Source organism: Ambystoma mexicanum, chromosome 8 (assembly GCF_040938575.1).
Source record: "Ambystoma mexicanum isolate Mex_15411 chromosome 8, UKY_AmexF1_1, whole genome shotgun sequence".
Classification (NCBI taxonomy): domain Eukaryota; kingdom Metazoa; phylum Chordata; class Amphibia; order Caudata; family Ambystomatidae; genus Ambystoma; species Ambystoma mexicanum.
In genome coordinates, this window is record NC_090929.1 from 1446980491 (window position 1) to 1446999564 (window position 19074).

The 19074-nt window shown below is 49.1% G+C and overlaps 1 protein-coding gene across 5 annotated transcripts in view; it reads left to right on the top strand.

The window, feature by feature from the left end:
* LOC138473098 (prominin-1-A-like) overlaps nucleotides 1–19074 on the top strand; it is a 1012351-nt gene that overhangs the window by 249199 nt on the left and 744078 nt on the right. For 4 of the 5 annotated variants that reach the window (XM_069611612.1, XM_069611614.1, XM_069611613.1 and 1 more), the window contains one exon: nucleotides 2328–2746. In XM_069611612.1, coding sequence (XP_069467713.1) covers nucleotides 2617–2746 — 130 coding nt within the window. In that variant the 5' untranslated portion in view covers nucleotides 2328–2616. Of the gene's footprint in view, nucleotides 1–2327; nucleotides 2747–19074 lie in introns of those variants that run through there. The other variant, XM_069611616.1, reaches the window with a different exon arrangement.

The following is a 19074-nucleotide window of genomic DNA, read 5'->3' on the forward strand; positions in this document are numbered from 1 at the left end:
CTGGATACTCCCCTGCTTAGTTCGGTAAGTCAAGCAGTTTTTGGGGTCCTGTAACCTGAACCATGACACCCATTTACTCATTTGCACCAAACCGTCCTGAAAAAGTGTCTGCAAAACTTGAAATACTTTTGCCAGTTTGGTGAAGATTATTTTTGGTGGCAGTGGGAAAAGTTATACAGGGCTCCTAAAAGTGTGCTTTTAACACGAAATCCCATATGGTTCTTTCCATGTTTGGAATGTGTATACCACTCAGCTTCATTTCACAGAATTTGCAGAGTACGACCGTTTTGGGTCACAGGTTTTCTCAGCTTGACTCTTTCCACTTTACTTGGGGAGGGCGCACTTTCCGCCAACTTCATTTTGAAATTAGGATGGTGGTGCTTTAGTACCATTTGAAAAGTGGCAAGACTAATTTTAGGGGTGTTGCAGAGCTGTGGCTTGCCACAGAGAATGCACCATTTGTTATTGTTAATGTGTCTTCATACCTGGGGTCTTACTTTGTACTGTGAGCTCTGCTCACATTGTCCAAATGTGACACCCGCCCTCACTAGGGTCAGCCCGCAGCCCAGCCCTCCAACAAACATACACAAACATAACTTTAAAACATTATTTTTAAAAAAGGTACCTCTGCTCTGCTTTCAAATGCCGCCCAAGCCACGTCTCATGGTACACTGACCTAACCTCTTCGCACTGACGCCCCTCCAGACAGAAACCAGCAAGCTAAATGAGCTTCCTAGTTCCGGTCTGTGTGTCGCACAAACACAAAGCCGGAAAGCGATTATCTGCGCCGCGGTCCCTGGAAGTGCTGTTGCTAGCGTGGCAGCACAGGCTCCAGGCCCTGCAACACCCAATTCAGCACCCTGGCTGCTGACTTTGTCAGGCCAGCCAGGGTGAGGGACTTAGCCACGCAGGGCATCCCGGCCCTGGATGTGTTGCAGCGCGGCTGCCAGGCATCTCAGCATTATGTAATGAGAAAGCGCAAGCCTTGCTGGGCACCACAGCTGGGCTCGCGCTGTCCAATTACATAATTGGTGATTGTGGCCTCCCTGCCCTCCCTCCAAAAGATGGGGCGGGGGGAGAAAAACTGCTATCCCTCCTATAATTGCGCCCATGTCATTGACCCATAATCCGAATCTGGAAAACTATAAAGGTGATCATTTCTTCTTTCCTTAGATTTGTATCTTGTGGCAGTTGTTGACTGGGCCCAGAACCTCAAGCACTTTACTTAAGGGAATTATGGGAGTCCCCAGGAAGCTCCTCGCCCACCTTACGATCTCCCACTCTATACAATGTATTTATTTGGGTACGAGAGATAGAGGGGCTGAGTGGCAGAGAAAACATTGGGAGCCGTTTTCAGAGGTCAATGGGAGGAACATGTGGTGGATTTTGGAAGAAGTGGGGGAAGAAACAGTGGGTGTAAGGGTAATGGAAAGCAACAGAGCTATTGAACCAAACCTAGTTAACACACAAACTGACACCCATAAATTGCGGAAGGCTGAAAGTCTGACCACGCTGCACTACAGAAACCACTCCCAAATGAATAAACTGGTACCAACACGGGCACACAGCAATCGCATAAGGCTCAATTGCTGACCACCCTTTGCCAACTACCCAAACACCACTTCCCTTATTACCTTGGAATGCGAGCACATCTTACATGTACCGTGTCTTGTTCCCAAAGACCATCGGCAGCTCCAGGAAGCCATGAAAATGGAAGATGTCGTACTACATAAAAACAGCCTAACATAAATGATTACAAATTATCTTATTTGCTGTTTGTTTCCTGAAGTTGGCAACACTTCAACTATTTCAACAACAAAACTCTCAATGGAATTGGCAAATTTCGATATTAAAGAATTGTTTTGTCTAACTTAGCCTTTTACTCGGTTTGTATGGCCTTGGTGTTTTTTAAGTTAAGCGCGATTTATTTATTAACGTTTGTGTGCTTTTGCGGTGCTGTACACTTTTAGCTAGCTAGTTACCATGACTTTACACAAAGTAAACCGGTTTTTAACTTTTGTTTATGATCAAAACGATCTTCATGAATACAGAAAAAAATGTTTACTATCAACATTTGAATGTGGAAAGACATGTAGCAATGCGTGCACTATAACACATCAATCTATACAGTACTTTGTGCAGTGGCTCCGTGGCGTGGTCTTTTTCAAGTGTAAGGGTTGGAATTGGACTCGTGTGTCTGCACTGTGGATTCCAAATACACTTGGTAACGTAACCCCTGCGCCCTTTCATAGATACAACTGTGTGTTCCTGGTGCATTGCCTCATCTTCAAGTTCTTTAACTCCCATCCTGTTTTTCTGCATTGCAGGGGTGCTCTGGGCGGCGTTGGGCGAGATGAGATAGAGGGACGCTGTCATACATTAGCATTCTACATAAAGGACCGGGTGGAAAAGGTTACAGCCCCGAAGAAGGAAGGACACGACAAAACCCTCTGCAGCTGCAAGTCCGAAATCAAGAAACAAACAGCCACAGAGCGGCTCTAGTCACCGAACTGGCAACTGCATTTTTTTGGTTGTAAATTACACTTCCAGGCGGCCTTGCCTGTGCCCCAGCCAAGGACGGGCATCTCTGCAGACTTGGGACATCCACGGGAAGCCATGGAATTTCAGAACTTTACCTCTCCGACCTATGGACCATATCCAGACCCACCATCTGGGAGCACTCAGGTTTTTTCCCAGATGGTGCACGTGTTTCTTGGCATGGTGCAGCCCAATGCCTTCCCCCCAGGTAAGAAAGCACCCTTAAGTGTGATGGGCATATCCTTCCTCACTGTTTTCAATGATGTATGCTCTGGCAAATGTCTGATTTGAACATTCTAGTAGCTGCGTCCCTGTGGGCTTCTTGTCAGCTTTCTCACATGCCTTTGCCTCTTTTCCAGACACATTGCGATCCAGTTATGCTTTTTATAGAAGAGTTTTCTGTATAATCGCATATTTCGTGGTTTCTTGCAATGCTGGCACTTAGCACCCTCTTAGATGGAGTCTGCTGGACTCATGGTAGCAGCAGGTGAAGCAATTTCCTATTCCCTTCCTCTACATCAACATCATAAGAACTGGCCCAGCTCTTGGGTGCATTGCGGTGGCCACATACGCTAGAACCCTTCTATGAAGCCGGGCTGATACGTTGGCAGGGCATGGATCATGTCCCAACAGGCCGGTTACAGGGAACAGTCAGGTTATCATCAGACAAGCCGTACTCTTATTTGCCCCGGTTTTAACTTCCTTCCCAGGATCGATTATCCTTCGGCCGTTTGCTCCCATGCCCCTAAGCAGAAGGGAAACATGTGTTTGTAAATAACGTTTGCAACATGTTGTGCTAGCCGATCCGTGAGTGCGCTCTGATTAAGTACTGTGAAGGTGGCAGCGGCTCTCTCTGGCTTCCCTCAATCCCCAATAGCCCTATTGTCCCACTCCCATTTCGATCACCCAAAGTTAAATGAACATTGAACATTAAAACACGTGCCCCTCGCTATGCCTCCGCGCGTCGTTCTTCTGCTTTTTTGCGGTCATGGAAACAAAAACGGATGCTCTCTCTTAAACCAAAACCTTCGGCTATTTTTATGGCGCCATCTAGTTCTGTCATTTTGCTTGGGGTGAATGGGTTTTCACTCTGTGTGCAAACCCATTTACTAAAGAGAAACGCAAAGCACATGGGTGCTAATGGCGTTGATGGCTGTGCTCGCCAATAGCGGTGATGCCGCCCCTGTTAAGGGCTCTCGTGCGTGCAGCTTGTACCAGCTAGTATGGCAAATGGCGGCCACCGTTATTGCATACGAGGGGAGCCCTGGTGATCCATCAGTACGCTCTTTCAACCCTAGGACCCCAGAGTTAGAATACATACCTTCTTCAGCCACTTACTCTTCCGAATTGTATATTAAAATAGGTTTGTGCTCCCAGGCTCACTATCGGTAGATGTGATATGGCTGTGTGGTCAATAGTATAGCCTCTGGTCACACAATATTAGTATTCCTCACTATCGGGTTCCATTGTGGCACACACAAAAAGCACACCACGAAATACAAATAATGACATAGAGCTTAATGATATTCATACTTACCAACTTTCTGCTTAACCCTGGGGCATCTTCTCATACACACATCATGGTGTACATAGCACTTCTTGACACGTTCTTACTGCTTCTAAGAACTATAGCAATAAGTGTTATTATTTCCATTATTTCCTAGTGTAATGGATTTTAGACCCCTGAACGTTTAAGGGCCCAGGGAACCCTGCTAGGTTTCGAACCACTGTCCTGCAGTATGAAAACATTTCAGCGGTAAGAGCTCAGCTTGCTGAGCTATCTCGGTAACATATGCCCTGAACACTAGACCATATCCTCTATTGTTCTGAAAAACATAAAGCTCTCGAGATGTTGAAATGAACAATAAGACCTGCTGAGATGGAAAATGACAAATGTATTGAATGTACAAGCCACTTCGACTTTGGTGTCATGGAAGACTGCCAAAGGCTCTTTCAGCGCTCCGGGCAGACATAGGAGTAGAGTCAGAAATGGCGCGACCAATGAATTTGTAGACGGGGAGGCTCTTGAAAAGCCTTGCTTGGGGGAAATGGGGGAGTTCAGGTGTCCTCCTCTGACTTCTGGAATTACGTGTTGAAGTGAAACATATATTAATAGAAGCCCACAGGGTACGGGGTGGGGGACGAGTGATGGAGTGCCAAAAAGATGGATTACACAGGTGTCATTGTTGCAAGGCAGTTGTGTTGCTAGGTCTGGAAAAGATCCGGGGCTATGCTAATTTTGGGACTGTGGGGACTGGGGGCTAGTTAGCCTTTTTGGTTGTAACCTCTGAGATTCTATCCGGGGCTACAACCAAAAGGCCCGGGGCAATAGCCCCCTCAGACCCCCCCCCCATTAACCCCCTAGCAAAGCCTCTGTTGCAAGGTGCCAGGCCTGAAGATGGGCAAGCCCATCAAAGCTGTGCTTGCCAGGCGGGAGAGGCAGGTCATAATGGAGATGGTGCATGTATGGCAATGATGTTACACATTCAGAACACCTGCGGTGGCTGTGCATACCAGGCGCCGTACAGGCACGATTAAAGGTGTCCCTGACCGGCCTCTGTAGCAAGACCGCGAGCTAGGCAACGCTCTCTGACTAGCCTGTTTTTGACTCTAAGGACCTCATTATGAATTGCTCTGTAATAGTAACACCGAAGGTGGGACCGAATTCGAGGTGCTACCGAATTGCTTCTGTTTTACCGCTTCGCACTATTATGGGTTTTGCAAGCCACATGTGTAAAAACCCCTGCTTGCAGGTACAATGCTGCATTGCTTCATGTGGTAATACTGCATGGCTGTAATCAGTGCTTTAAGTGCCGAGCAGACTTCAGGTGGGGCTCTTAGGGGACGTGGCCTGCCAGCATTCAGGTCAGGTAAGTGTTCCTTTGGTTTTTAATTTACAGCGCTGACCCCCTGCTAGGCACCCTTTCACGAGAGATTGGGCGCGTACCATCACCCTGTCACCTGCGGTGCAAGGTAATGATTCCTGCATCTTTAAAGAAAGGGGTGTCTGGCGGGGGGTCGGCGACACAATCAAAGGTGAGGCTTTTTTTGTAAAGTCTGGACCTTTCCCAGGAGAGCTTCAGGATTTACAAAAAAAGCCTCACCTTTTCACTGAGTCGCTGACCCCCTGCCATTCACTCCTTTCATTAGAGATGCAGAGATCATCACCCCTCCCCGATGAAAGGGGTGGATGACAGCGAATCGGACCAACAAACGACAGCTGAGTCTCTAAAAAGAAGGCCTTGGCGTGAAGCCGCCTGGTGGGCTGGGGTTAGCAGGGGACTTAAGGGGGCCCTAGCAGGGCACCGTCTCAGACAGAACTTTTGGAGCCTGCTGGGACTCGGCCCCGGCTAGCCTCGCCCCACTTAAAGCCCTGGCTGTAATGGAGTACAACAGCACTCCAAAATGGGGAAACCATTGTTTTACATCAACCCTAGATCATGCGGTAACTTACTGTTTCTGCATGCGTTAACAGTAATTCAGTTTGGCAGTATTAACAGAGGTAACACCGACCCACGTAAAACGAGTCTCTGAGTCTTTTCAGTGGGAGGTCTTCGCTTGCCAAGTCAACATTGCGCTCCACTGGGGGTAGAGAAAGTGCTTAGGGTACTGTATGCACCTGCTTTGTTGTTGTGTGCCATGGTCACCGTCGCTATGGCAGTGGTGCCTGACCCATCTGAACCCTGCATTTTTGCAGATCTTTCAGCATGCCCTGTTGCATTTCCGCGCTTACCACACCTCGCAGCATCGCTCGGTGACCTATAATTTAATGAAAGACTACACATGCTAGGCTATCATTTAGGCCTTCGCGACATCAAACAAACAACGACAACTCATTGAGAATGTGGCGATGTGCGTTGTTAAAAATAAATAAATATTTGTTCGGAATATGTGAATTTAGAAGGTTTTTTTTTAGTAGATGCAGGGACATGATTAAATAGGAAAGGGTGCCTTTTCATGCTTGATCTTATTAATTTGCACATTTACCATGAAAAGGCACTCTTCACCTTTAATCATGTCCCTGCATCTACTAACACAACTTCTAAATTCAGATCGTCCGTACACATATTTATTTATTTTAAACCTTAGTGGATCCACTGCAGCATACCAGTGTTCAGCATCCATTTGAACACCCTGGTCGATGGACTGTCCATCGAGATTTGCAGTGTCAATTCTGCTTTGAGTTCGATAGATCAGGGCGTTAAATTGGATGCTGCAGTGAATCCACTAAGGTCTGGACCAAGTATAGAACTACACATGAAGCAAGACTGAGGGGGGTTCCAGGTGTAAGATCTCCAGCGAATATAGAGTTGGGGAACAAAGGCTGAACCAGTAGGGACGTCCTCTAGACGCAGCCACGCGAGACTTAGTTCTGGGAAATAGTTATGAAGTATGAACACTGTTGGGGGTCCCTGCCATGGTCATCCGGCAGGCGCCCCTGGGCGCTATCTCTGCTAGCACCGTGCAGGCCCACGATGTGTGGGGTGGGGGCCTGCCATGGACATCCGGCATGGCCCTGGGTGCCATGGGCCTCGGCACCCTGGCGTGGGGTCACGGCCTGCCAGGCCTCTGACTGAGGGGACCTCGCCTGCCATCCTGGCATGCGGGTCCCTCAGTGTCTGGGCGTGCAGGACTGTGCCTCCACGTGTAGGCCTGGGGCCTACATTGATAATGAGACACAGACTCAGTCGTTCCTCTTTGGGAGTCTGCAGCCCCTCTGTCTCACGTGCCTGCAGGAGCTCCTTTTATTAGCTTGGGCCATGACACAGTCATGGCCCCTCTTAAAGGGGCAACACACGTGGGAGGAACACATCCCCTTAAAGGGGCAATGCACATTGGGAGGGTCACCCGTAACACTCCTCCTTTTTCATAACAAACAAACAAACGTGGCTGAACATACTTGCGTCCCAGTGGTTACAGAGCGACAAACTACTTCTTGCTTCAGACCCTGCTGAAACAACCACATGCTAAGCTATGACACAGCCACATGCATAAATAACTCAAAATGATAACAAAACATCACACCAAACACTTCTAAACCTTCTCCGCGGGGAAACAGTCGCGGGGTGAGCTACCGGTGGAATGTAGGCATTTCCCCACAGTTTACAAACCCTTTATTAACCTGGGGTTAGAACCTGCAACCATTAACAAAAACACCATGTTCTGCGGCTGGCGCTATGTACGCCTCGTATATGCGGGGCCACCGCTTCACCTTATGGCTCACTACGGAGACCACTCTAAGCATGTTAGTAATATACAGGTCCACAGCGGCAATGCACCAGATTACAAGAGTCCTCTGTACGCAATCGTAGGACCGCAGGATATCATCTCGCCTACTACTGGCGTCAGCTCAGGATTCACTTCCCGGGTCCAGGTCCAGTGACAGTACAGTCCATGGCTGGCAAAGCCGCACCTTGGGGTACTAGGGGCCACATCGGCCTCGTTCCCTGATGTTCATAGCTGATCAGCGGGACACCGGTCACCAGTCATCGCGCTTCTCCTCGGGCTGTTGGCGGGGCACGGTGCTGTTGATCGGGCATGGGGTGATCGGTCATCACCTGCCCCTTCTCCGGCGATGTTCCCCGGTCCGAAATGTCTCCTTCCACCAGGACCGCACACGGGCGCACAAACCCTCATGCTGAGCTGCGACTCACTTCTCCCTGATGTACTGACCCCTAGGGTTGGGGTCCAGGGCTTTCTGGTTTGCTGGTAAGTCACACGGACCTTCGATGTCGTAGCATGCAGGGTGTCCTTGGCGACCCGCTGTCTGGGCCCACCAGTCTGGCAGGCAGGGTGGCTCTTGTTCCGCTGTGTTCCGCTGGCACTGTGCCGGGAGATGACCACCTCACTGTGGGTCGACCTCCCCTTGTCCTTGTTGTTACAGTGCCCCTTCCTTGTCTGGCTGGCATCGCTGCGGGATTTCGCGTCACCGGTGCATAGTGGGACGCGCCATCTCGGATCACCTGACAGCACCCAGCATACTGGACGTCCCGGTACTCACAACTGTGACCCGTGAGTGGCGTGAGGGTGAAAAATCCCACATAGGCCATGGTGAGACCATGGTTGGCGCTGGGTCAATACCAGCCTTCAATGGTACAGGGCAGTCATTGGTGCACAGTCCTTAGTCCCTTCCGCATAGTGCAACTTACTCAGGCGCCCTGTGCTCGGAGTGACGCTGTGGTGCCGGCGGATTGCTACTGCCCCGCCGCTAGTGCTGTGCCGACATGGCCTACGTGATCGCTCACATTCCGCTGGACTGAATGGCCTCACCCCGACCTGCCCAGTGCACCACCTCTTCATGGGAGTGTCACGGTCAACCTCCACTCCTTGGTCCTCAGGTGGTCCAGTGGGGACTTCCGTGGCAAGACGTCGAGGCCCCTTGCAGGGCGGGCACAGAGTCCTCCTTGTTGGTTTGTCCTCGCCCTCGATGATGCTGACATCCCGGTGTACAATGCCCAGGGATTAGGACAATGAAACGACCTGGAGTACACTGCACAGGGCGTGGGATGCTGATCTGTTCCCGCTCGGGTTCTGATGAACATGAGGGTGGAAGTCCCCGGTTGATCACAACATGGCTATCCAGTGGCCACCTACGGTGTACTGGGGTCACTTCTTCCTCAGGCCGGAGCACGCACGTGTGGTAGTGCACCACTCCTGACTGGATGAGGCTGGTGCCGCGGCGCCGGACGTGGTGTGGGCAGCCACCTGTTCCTTGTTGGCCATGATGGGCTGGGCTCTTCTTTCACGGCTCCAGGCCGGAGCAAGTCCTTGTGGGGCCCTGGGTGATGCTAGCAGGCCGGCAGGGCCACCAGCTCCTTGATCCTCCGATGGTCCAGTAGGGGATCTTGGTGGAGGGTGTCGAGGCCGTCTGCAGGACCGGCAAGACGTCTTCGTTGTCAGGGTGATCTATCTTTCTATGGCCCGGTCACTAAAGTGTCCAGAGTGCTGGGCGTCGGATGCTGAAATGTCCTGGCTTGGAGTTCTGAGGAGTGTCGATTAGCAAATTGCCACCGTTTGTGCGCCGAGGCCATTTGTTCTTCAGGCAGTACGGCGCACCCATGGCCGTGGGACACCCGTGACAGTTTGATGTCGACAGCGGGGTTCTGTGAATGGTGTCGGCAGGCACCCGAGTCTTACTCAGTTCCCGGGGCAGGCGTCTGCGCTTTTGATGCATTTAGATTATCCATGCACTGCCACATGACCGCCATCGCTTCCCTTCTTGTTTTCTTGCTGGCACTGTGCATGGAGGTGACCACCGGTGCAGGTCACAGCACTTCCCATCATTACTCGTGTCCCCGAAGTTCCATTGGACAAATCCTGCCCTCAACCACTTGCCAGAGGGGCCCGGGATTACTGAAGAGCCGTCACTTCACGCCCTTCTGCGCCGATGACTGGCGCCGCAGTTACTTTCAGTAATTTGTCTGGCGCCGCCGTTACTTTTAGTAATTTGTCTTCCCTTGAGGCCTTCTCCTCCATGAGCCCTCTCCTTCCTGGGGGGAGATGCGGCCTCACCTTCTCCAGGCGGGGTTTGTTTTGCGGGCAGGCTCCCTCCCTCAGGGATTTTCTTCCACACTGCGGCGGGGCCCACGCGGCCGACGCTGCTTTCCTTTGACGCAATTTTCATTGTTTTTTTTTTTTTTTTTTTTTTTAGGGCCCGGGTGAATGTTGGGGCCGCCTCTGGGGGGGCGTGGCAGCTGTTTGGCGACTCCCCCTTTCTTTTCCCTTTTTTTTAATGTTTTTTTTTTTGTAGTGTCCACGCGGGTGGGGGAGGGGCACTCAGCTCACCTCTTTGTTACGGCTCCCGAGAGGGGGAGGCGGGGAAAGACATCGTCACTACAGGGCAGCCGGCAACCATTCTTCTCCCGCGGGGGAGGGGTGGACAGCCGCCTTCACTTCGTCCGTCTTCTCTCTTTTTCTTACTGCTACGGTTCCCGGAGCACCATCCAGCCCCCGTGGGCCCTGATGGTGGGGGCCTTAAGGCGGGGCGAGGCTCTGTCTCCCCACGTCCGCGGCCACCTCCACCGCCAGACTTGTTCTTACGAGGAGAGTGCATCAGCTGGCACCGCCCCCTTCACGCGTCACGGTGCCGCCAGCATATGCATTTTCACGCGGCCAACGCCGCGGATCAGACCACCTCCACATGGTTGGGGAAGGCGGCTCCATCCGTTGTCTTCTTTGCGGCAGAGCGCCGCCGGGTGTGCTTCACACCGCGGGGCAGCCCAGGCCTCCATCGCCCATGCCGACGCCGCGGATCAGACCACCTCCACATGGTTGGGGAAGGCGGCTCCATCCGTTATCTTCTTTGCGGCGGAGCGCCGCCGGGTGTGCATCACACCGCGGGGCAGCCCAGGCCTCCATCGCCCATGCCACAGCGGTGAGGCGCAGGCCACGCGAAACCGCGGTGGGGCCGGACGCTCCTCTTAGAGTGCACCTCACCGCAGGGCAGCCGGGGCCTACACCGACCATGTCGCGGCGGTGAGGCGCAGGCCACGCGACACCATGGTGGGGCTTGATACTCCTCTTCCTCCCCCTTTCCACTTACTGGAAGAAAGGTTCAACGCGGGCTCGTGGTCCTCGTCGCCATTGTTGGGGGTCGCCTGCCATGGTCATCCGGCAGGCGCCCCTGGGCGCTATCTCTGCTAGCGCCGTGCAGGCCCACGATGTGTGGGGTGGGGGGCTGCCATGGACATCCGGCATGGCCCCGGGTGCCATGGGCCTCGGCACCTTGGCGTGGGGTCACGGCCTGCCAGGCCTCTGACTGATGGGGACTTCGGCTGCAATCCTAGCATGCGGGTCCCTCAGTGTCTGGGCGTGCAGGCCTGTGCCTCCACGTGTAGGCCTGGGGCCTACATTGATAATGAGACACGGACTCAGTCGTTCCTCTTTGGGAGTCTGCAGCCGCTCTGTCTCACGTGCCTGCAGGAGCTCCTTTTATTAGCTTGGGCCATGACACAGTCATGGCCCCTCTTAAAGGGGCAACACACGTGGGAGGAACACATCCCCTTAAAGGGGCAGTGCACATTGGGAGGGTCACCCGTAACAAACACCACAGTTTTGTTTATATCTGACACATAAAGTGCACATCTTCCAAGGGACTGCTGGGGACCCACAACGTTCAGTGAAAACTCATGCATTTAAGTTCATTGTACGACCTGTGTATGGTGCAAAATGTCAAGGCTGACTCACCTCAAAGTCTGTGCATGCTGTTACAATTGGAACACAACATTGTGTGACAATAGAAGCCTTTTGTCTTTCATTGATTTCTCTCTGCTGTGCTTTGCAGCGTCCTTGCTTTGGGAATAGGACGGTGCCATCCATGCATCCTGGATTGGATACCATAGTCTGGGCAACCTCTAGCAATGACTAATTTTGTGGCCAAGTGCTCTGAATCTAGGTTCCATGTGACAATGGCACTACATAAAACACTGGCGTTTTTATTATTTGGTTAGCGCAAACACTGTGTTGCCCAATAGGTCCTTTTCTGATAAACAAATTAGTATAAAGGCATGCACATGCTAATACTGCTCCCCCTGCCAGCAAACCTTCTCAGAGGTGGCCTCCAGATGGTTCACCCTACTCTGGTGCTCTGGACATCTCCCTCTTTATGGTACCGAAGCTACCGGAGTCAAAGACGTGTAGTGTAGCTGTACTGCGGGAAAATTGGGGCACAGCCCTGTCACTTACATCAGTGTCACTTTGATGGCTTTTGACTGATGTATCCTGCTTCCCCTCCACTCCTCTAGCAAAACACCAGCATGCCCAGAAGGGTAGCGAGAGAATTGGGGGCCAGATCTAGAGGGGTGAGCCTTCCCAGAAAGCAAGACACTATGCCAGGGTCTGCAACCTGTGTCTCCAGATGTGTTGGGCTCTCGTGATCATTCACCATTGAATATGCTGGCTAGGGCTGATGGAAGTTTTTGCCCAACATCTGGAATGGTTTTATCAAGAAACATTGTACTTTATTCCCCTGAGGAAGTCCCTGTGATTTGTGTTAATCAACAAGAAGGGATGAAACATGGGCAGTTTTTCAACATCTGTCTGATATAATTCATGGTATCTGGTCTTTCCATCAAATACCTTTCCATTGAACATTATTCATTGAATTGCCTTTCCATCGAAATGCATATTCATTGAATAATTTTCGATGGTGAATTTCGATGGTTAGGGTTGGGTTGGAGTTAGGGGTTATGGTTGGGGCTAGGGTAAGATTAAGGTTTATATTAAGGGTTAGATTAAGTGTTAGGGTTAGAGTTAGGGCTAGGGTTAGATCAAGGGGGGTGGGTGTGGGGGACGAGCGGTCTGGGGGGGTAACCCCCCAATATACTAAAAGAATTAACATGTTACAAGGAGCTGGCCAGTGCTGAAATTTCATGTAACGTTTTAATGTAGAAAATAAACGCATCGAAATGCTATCTTTTACATTTAAAAGTACATATCCATTCCATGGAAAAGTTTCGATGGATATGTACTTTTAATGTAAAACATAGAATTTCGATCCTTTTTTTTATGCATCTTTTTCGATGCATTGTCATTTCAATGCATCTTTTTCGATGCAATGACCATAATTCATGAATACAGAAATAAGTGTTGCACTCATAATTAAAATTGAGTGATATTAGGCATTTTACAATATAAATATTCCGTGTTTGGTGGTGGTAATGCAATCAATTGTCACTATTTGGGGATGTTTTTTAATACATCTCTTTGTTATTTTTCCACTTATCCATTTTTTGATGGTTGTTATTTAATTAAAGATTTAAACTTTTCTATTCACATTGAGTATTTTTTTCAGTAACGCACAGCTGCAGAGTTACACGAGAATGTCTATATTTGTATTATGTTTTCAGTCCTGGGGTGTCCTTTCTCGTACATTCCCTAGAGTCTCGCTTTTGTATTAGTTGCCAACATCTGGAGAGTCACAGGATGCAGACCCCTGTAGTATTGCAAATGGGTCATCATGGGAAGACTTTGAGTCGATGCAAAGGGGACCGTGTTTTAGTAGATTTCAGTTCCACAGAGTGCAGGATTAAGCCCCGTGGAGGCCCCTAGGCAGTCGAAATTGCAGCCCCCACCCTTGCAAATGATCTCCTAATAGGTTTAACATTTTTACCAACCAACAATTTTAATAAACCAATCGTATTACAATTATTTTATGCAAAACTAAACATTAGACATCTCAGCAAAATTGAGAACACCACCATCGGATAATCAAGGTCACTGCATCCCGATTACATACTCAAGCCGACCCTGGTGCGCCATCCAAACTGCATGACCTGAACACCGAACTCAAACCACAACATTCTCCTGCTTCAAACCAACTAGAGGCCAGCTCGCTTGCAACACCTACAAGATGAAACTATTGCATTAGAGTACACATAGGGAGAAATCTGGCATATGAGGAGGGGGACACAGCCTGTAGGTGGCGTTTGGCTATTGGCCCACTCGTTCACTGCTCAAGGGAGGAACCATTTAATGATGATCTCTTGGCCATTCCTTCCCAATTCCTGCCCCTCCCCTCCCAAAACATCTCCTTGTGGAAACTCTCTGAGCTCACTTTAAACAAGCCTTATCATCAAACTTTGCACTCAAAGTGCCTGGCAGTGTTTTTTCAAAGCAGTCTTCTCAGAGTTAATGACTTAATTGGAGTTGTAAACACATGGCTGGTAATAGAATTATCAACCAGGTTTGCCTTCACTCGATTTATAAGCACTCTGTGTGTCCTTCACTTAAGTCCTGTTAAAAGAAGCATTGGCAAAGGCAACAAGTTTGGCTTGTGTATAAGTATTGGGCATTTGCCAGGTACTGCTATTAGATGCCCAGGTACTTGCACCATTTTGCACTGCTACCATCAATGGCTAGTTAATACCACTACAGCAGTGCATTTCAGATGTCTACACAAAAGCCCAAATGTTGGTCCAAACAGTGGAGGGGTCCACACAGATCAAGGTCAAATATGGCTCCAGGACCACAGACCCTAAGCTCGATTTCTGGGTATACAACGACCTGACACAGACCTGACTCCGGGCCAGCACACTGAAGGCTTTGGTTCTATCGACCCGGTACCTGCTCGGTAAACTCACACAGACCTGGCACCAGTTCCAGAGACCAAGCTGTGGGTCTTCTCGAGGTCCAGGGACCTTGACCAGAGTCTGAACGTTTATTGGCCAAAGATTTCAATTTGGTTTCGTTTGGGGGCTATATTCCACCCCTCTGATGTTCCCTGACTCTGCCAGGGGTTGGGTGAGCCCCCATAGTGCTGCAATATGGGAATTTTTAAAATTGTAACGTTTGAAATAGAGATTCCATTGACGGAGGGCAGCCCAGAATCTGCAGGCCGCAAACATATCTAGCCTTCGTTACAGAAGGATAGCTCGTGCAGCGACCTCTTACCGTGGTGACTCTTGGCAGCTCAATTGCAGAAGGTGAGTGCATTGCACATGACATAAACATTGTAACATAGCGTGTGGTATGTTGTGTTGTGTGTGGTAAGCCCATAGCCCCTTCCATGCATGGCTGGAGGCCTTGCACCGACCTTGTTGCCTTGTGTGCGTGGTTTGTCAGTATTGCATACATTGTTGGTTTGATGGGAGCACCAGAAGTGAGCTGACATAGGTATATTGTTGGTTCCATGGGTGTGGTCATTGTTGGAACATCCTACAGTTTTCGGTGTATGGCTCGAGATGGTGCAGTGACAAGTCCTGCAGTGTGCCCACTGGGTGCAGTGTTGGAATACTGTCAGTATAGAAGAGGGTAGGGTGCAAGTGCATCTTCTATGTGCTTGGATATTGCAGTGTGTCAACTGGGTGCAATGTTCTAATATTGTGTGCATAGAAGTGGATAGGGTTGAACTGCATAATTTATGGGTTTGGGTAGTGTCCATTGCACAGAGTGCTGACTACTGTACCGCCCTGTGAAGTATTGGTTTTGTGCACTGAATAGAGTGTTGGGAGCAGGGCCACAGTTGTGAACAATTTGTTGGTTCGGTTGCCAGTAACAACATAGTATGTGATTGAAAGTGGGTAGGGGTGCCGGAGGCTGTGTTATGTGTGTAGATTCTGCTAACTGTTGCATGTTTCCATGTATAGCTGTATTACCGTGCAGAGGTTGGGTAAGCGTGCCAGTGGCTGTGGTACGTTTGTGGATTGTGGTACTTGGTCACATGTTGGCATGCATGGTTGGATTACGTTGCGGTGGGTGCGTCCAAGGCCTAGACTCTTGGGTGCATACCCAAGGCCTTGACCACACCCACCGCAGCAATGCAGTTTGGACTCTGCATCAGTCAGAGGGTGGTGATCTGTAAAGAATGGTTGTGGAGCACATTTTAGACTTGATAGAGCACAGGAAGGGAGCTGCCCTGTGTCCATTGTTGATTCCATGGGTGTGGTCATTGTTAGAACATCCTACAGTTTTCAGTGTATGGCTGGAGATGGCGCAGTGACAAGTCCTCCAGTGTGGACACTGGGTGCAGTGTTGGAATACTGTTGGTATAGAAGAAGGTAGGATTGAAGTGGATCTTCTATGTGCTTGGATACTCTGCTTTGTGCAGATTGGTGTGAGTAGGGCCAATGGTGTGAAGATTTTGAGGGTTGGTTGGCAGTGACACAAAAGTTAGTGACTGGAAGTGGGTAGGGGTGCCGGAGGCTGTGGTATGTTTGTGGATTCTGCTAACTGTTACATGTTACCATGCATCGCTGTGTTATGTTGCTGGGGTTGGGTAGAAGTGCAGATGACTATGTTAAGTTTGTGGATTGTGGTATCTGGCCACATGTTCACATGCATGGCTCTATTATGTTGAGCTGGGTGTGGTCAAGCCTAGACTCTTGTGTGCATGGCCAAAGCCGTGATGGGTGCCGCTCTGGATGATTTTGGATGCTGAAATCGTGGATTATTTTACAGAACTTTCTACTGGAGGTGCTTTGGAAACACACACGACGGGCACTCGAGTTTTTAACAGTAATTATGCAGTGCTGTACAGAAATGATAGTGTTGGATGCAGAGGTCTTGGATGTCATTGGTGCATGCGTGTGTGAATATTTCACAGTACCCAATGAGAGAGTGCTGGGAAACAAACAGTGGAAAGGGAAGAAGTACTGTCCCTGCTTTACTGCGGTGCGGCCCTCATTGTAGCTGGGAAAGCGCACGTGCCACATCCTGCCATTCTGAGTATGGTGGGCATGGAAATGGAACTGTGAAGACTATCCACACAGGTGTTCAGGGTGTGGTTGATAGGAAGGGGCGGTTATATTTTTTCCCAATACTCTGTGTAGTCAGGTTGATGGAGATGGAGAGACGCACAGTGCTGATCCTGGGTGATACCTTTGTGCAACATATGCACAGGTGTGCTGTGCAAACAGGCATTGCTGATAATTTCGATGATGGAAGGAGTGGACGCTTTGTGGGGCAGTCTCTGAGTGCAGCTTCCGCAGGATGGTTCGCCTTTGCAGATATGTGGCGTCTGTGGCTACCGTTAAGGTTGTGGTGGTGCATTATGGAAGTCCTATATTTGGGTTACATGTTGTGTAGAAGTTTGCTCCGTCACTTGAAGAAGTTGCTGAATGCAGTGATTTGGATTTTTCCCACTGCCAAGGTCGTTTTCTCATGCATAAAAACAAGAGGAGTATGGGACCATGCCCGTGTAATTTGTCCCTAGCCAGAGCTCGGAAGGTGTCTTATAAACAGAAGCATGTGTGAATTTATGTGCACTGCTGGGATGTCCTCCACCCACTATGAGATCATGAGGTCGCAAAATATGCAGCGGTTCCATAGAAATTGCATTTATTTGACCGTCATTGGCAATGCCATTTTCTTTTACACTGTGCAAGAAGCGTTGAATAGAATTTGGTAAAAATGTAAGGAGGTGAAGCAATCAAACTTATATGAAGAGAAAAAAAACATCAACCCAAGGCCCATGGGGAACAAATTCGGAAACTGAGACAACAACATAGAAATTGTGCTAACATTTATAATAAAACATTGCTCCGAAATGATGCGGAGTAAATGCTGGAATTGATCAAGACCTGCAACAGTGGCGTAATCTGGTTAATCTAAAATCGTCTAGCCACGCCTTACGAAGCTCTCTTGCTGAAATCAATCTCAGCTGTAACTTGGATTGATTATTTCAAGAAGTTTACAGACAACACACTGTCGAACCTCCCGGCTGATCCCTCAGCTGAATTAAAGTGGGATGGGCTTGATGCAACTCCCGAATCAATTATGATGAGCATCAAGAAGCTTAGCAGTTCAAGAGCCCCTGGGCCGGACGGGCTACCCAACGCAATGCTAAAACAACACTCTGCTCAATGGGCGGGATTTCTGTCAATTATATTTCTCCATATTATTGAGGTAAAGAAGCTCCTGTTGTCATGGAAGGTTTCAATAATAGTGCCCATCTATAAAAAAGGCCTGAGGTCCGACCCTACTAACTATAGACCAAAAGCACTATTGGACGTAGCCGGAAAACTATTCGCCTCTTTACTATGAAAGAATCTATCCGAGTGGTCCACTACATCAGCCCACAGGGATATCGGCAATCCAGCTTTGTGAAGGGAATAGGGAGGACCCTGAATATTTTCATTATAAACCTCCTCAAAGTGAGATCTGAGCAAAGTCGAGCAAATAAAACCTATTTGGCCTTTAAAGACTTAACCTAAGCATTCGACACTATCAAGCGTCCAATCCTGTGGGCAAAGATGGACCAATGGGGATGCCCAGGGAACATCATGGCCCCTATCAAAGACTTCTATTCAGGCACTTCGCTAAGGGTTAGAGTCAACAACAGAGGGGCTTTAACAAAACCAATATACACAACAAAGGTATTGAAATGGGGATGACCGCTGGCCCCAGAACTTTTTAACTTGTTCATCTCCAATGTCGATCAAGCATTTGTGGGCACTAGATGCTTCCCGCCTACACTGGGAAACAAAGAGATGGGTCGCCTTTTGTTTGCAGACAACCTCGTATTAGCTGATCAAATGCCGGTGGGCCTACAAAGGCAACTAGAAGCCCTGCAATCATACATTACAGCTAATGGGTTGCAGATTAATCCACTAAAACCAAGGTTTATGACCTTTGGCGACCCGATTATGAGCAGAAAGAAAGGAGCAAAAACATTGTTCTTGCAAGGGGAAAACATACTGGAGGTCAAATCTTTAATTTATCTGGATGTTTGTTTAAATACAAATGCTTGCAATGCTCCTAGACTTGCCTCACTTCGCAATAAAGCAAACAATCCAGCCTCACAAGGCAAAATAATTCTGAAAAAAGTTTGTGGATTCTCTATGATCCCGTTGATCAAATTCTATAGGATGAAAGTCATACCAATTTCAACTTAAGTTGCTGAGACCTCGTTAAACTTCGATGCCAAAAACTGGAAAGTAATCGAAGGTCTATTTTTGGAAAAAGGTGTTGAACCTACCAAAGAGATTTCCGATTCAGGCTGTACGGATGGAACTTGGCCTGACCTCTCTTAGAGCAACAGTAATGTGGAAAACTCTCCAATTGTTTTGGAAGTGCATTAAACCTAACCCAAGGGGTGGC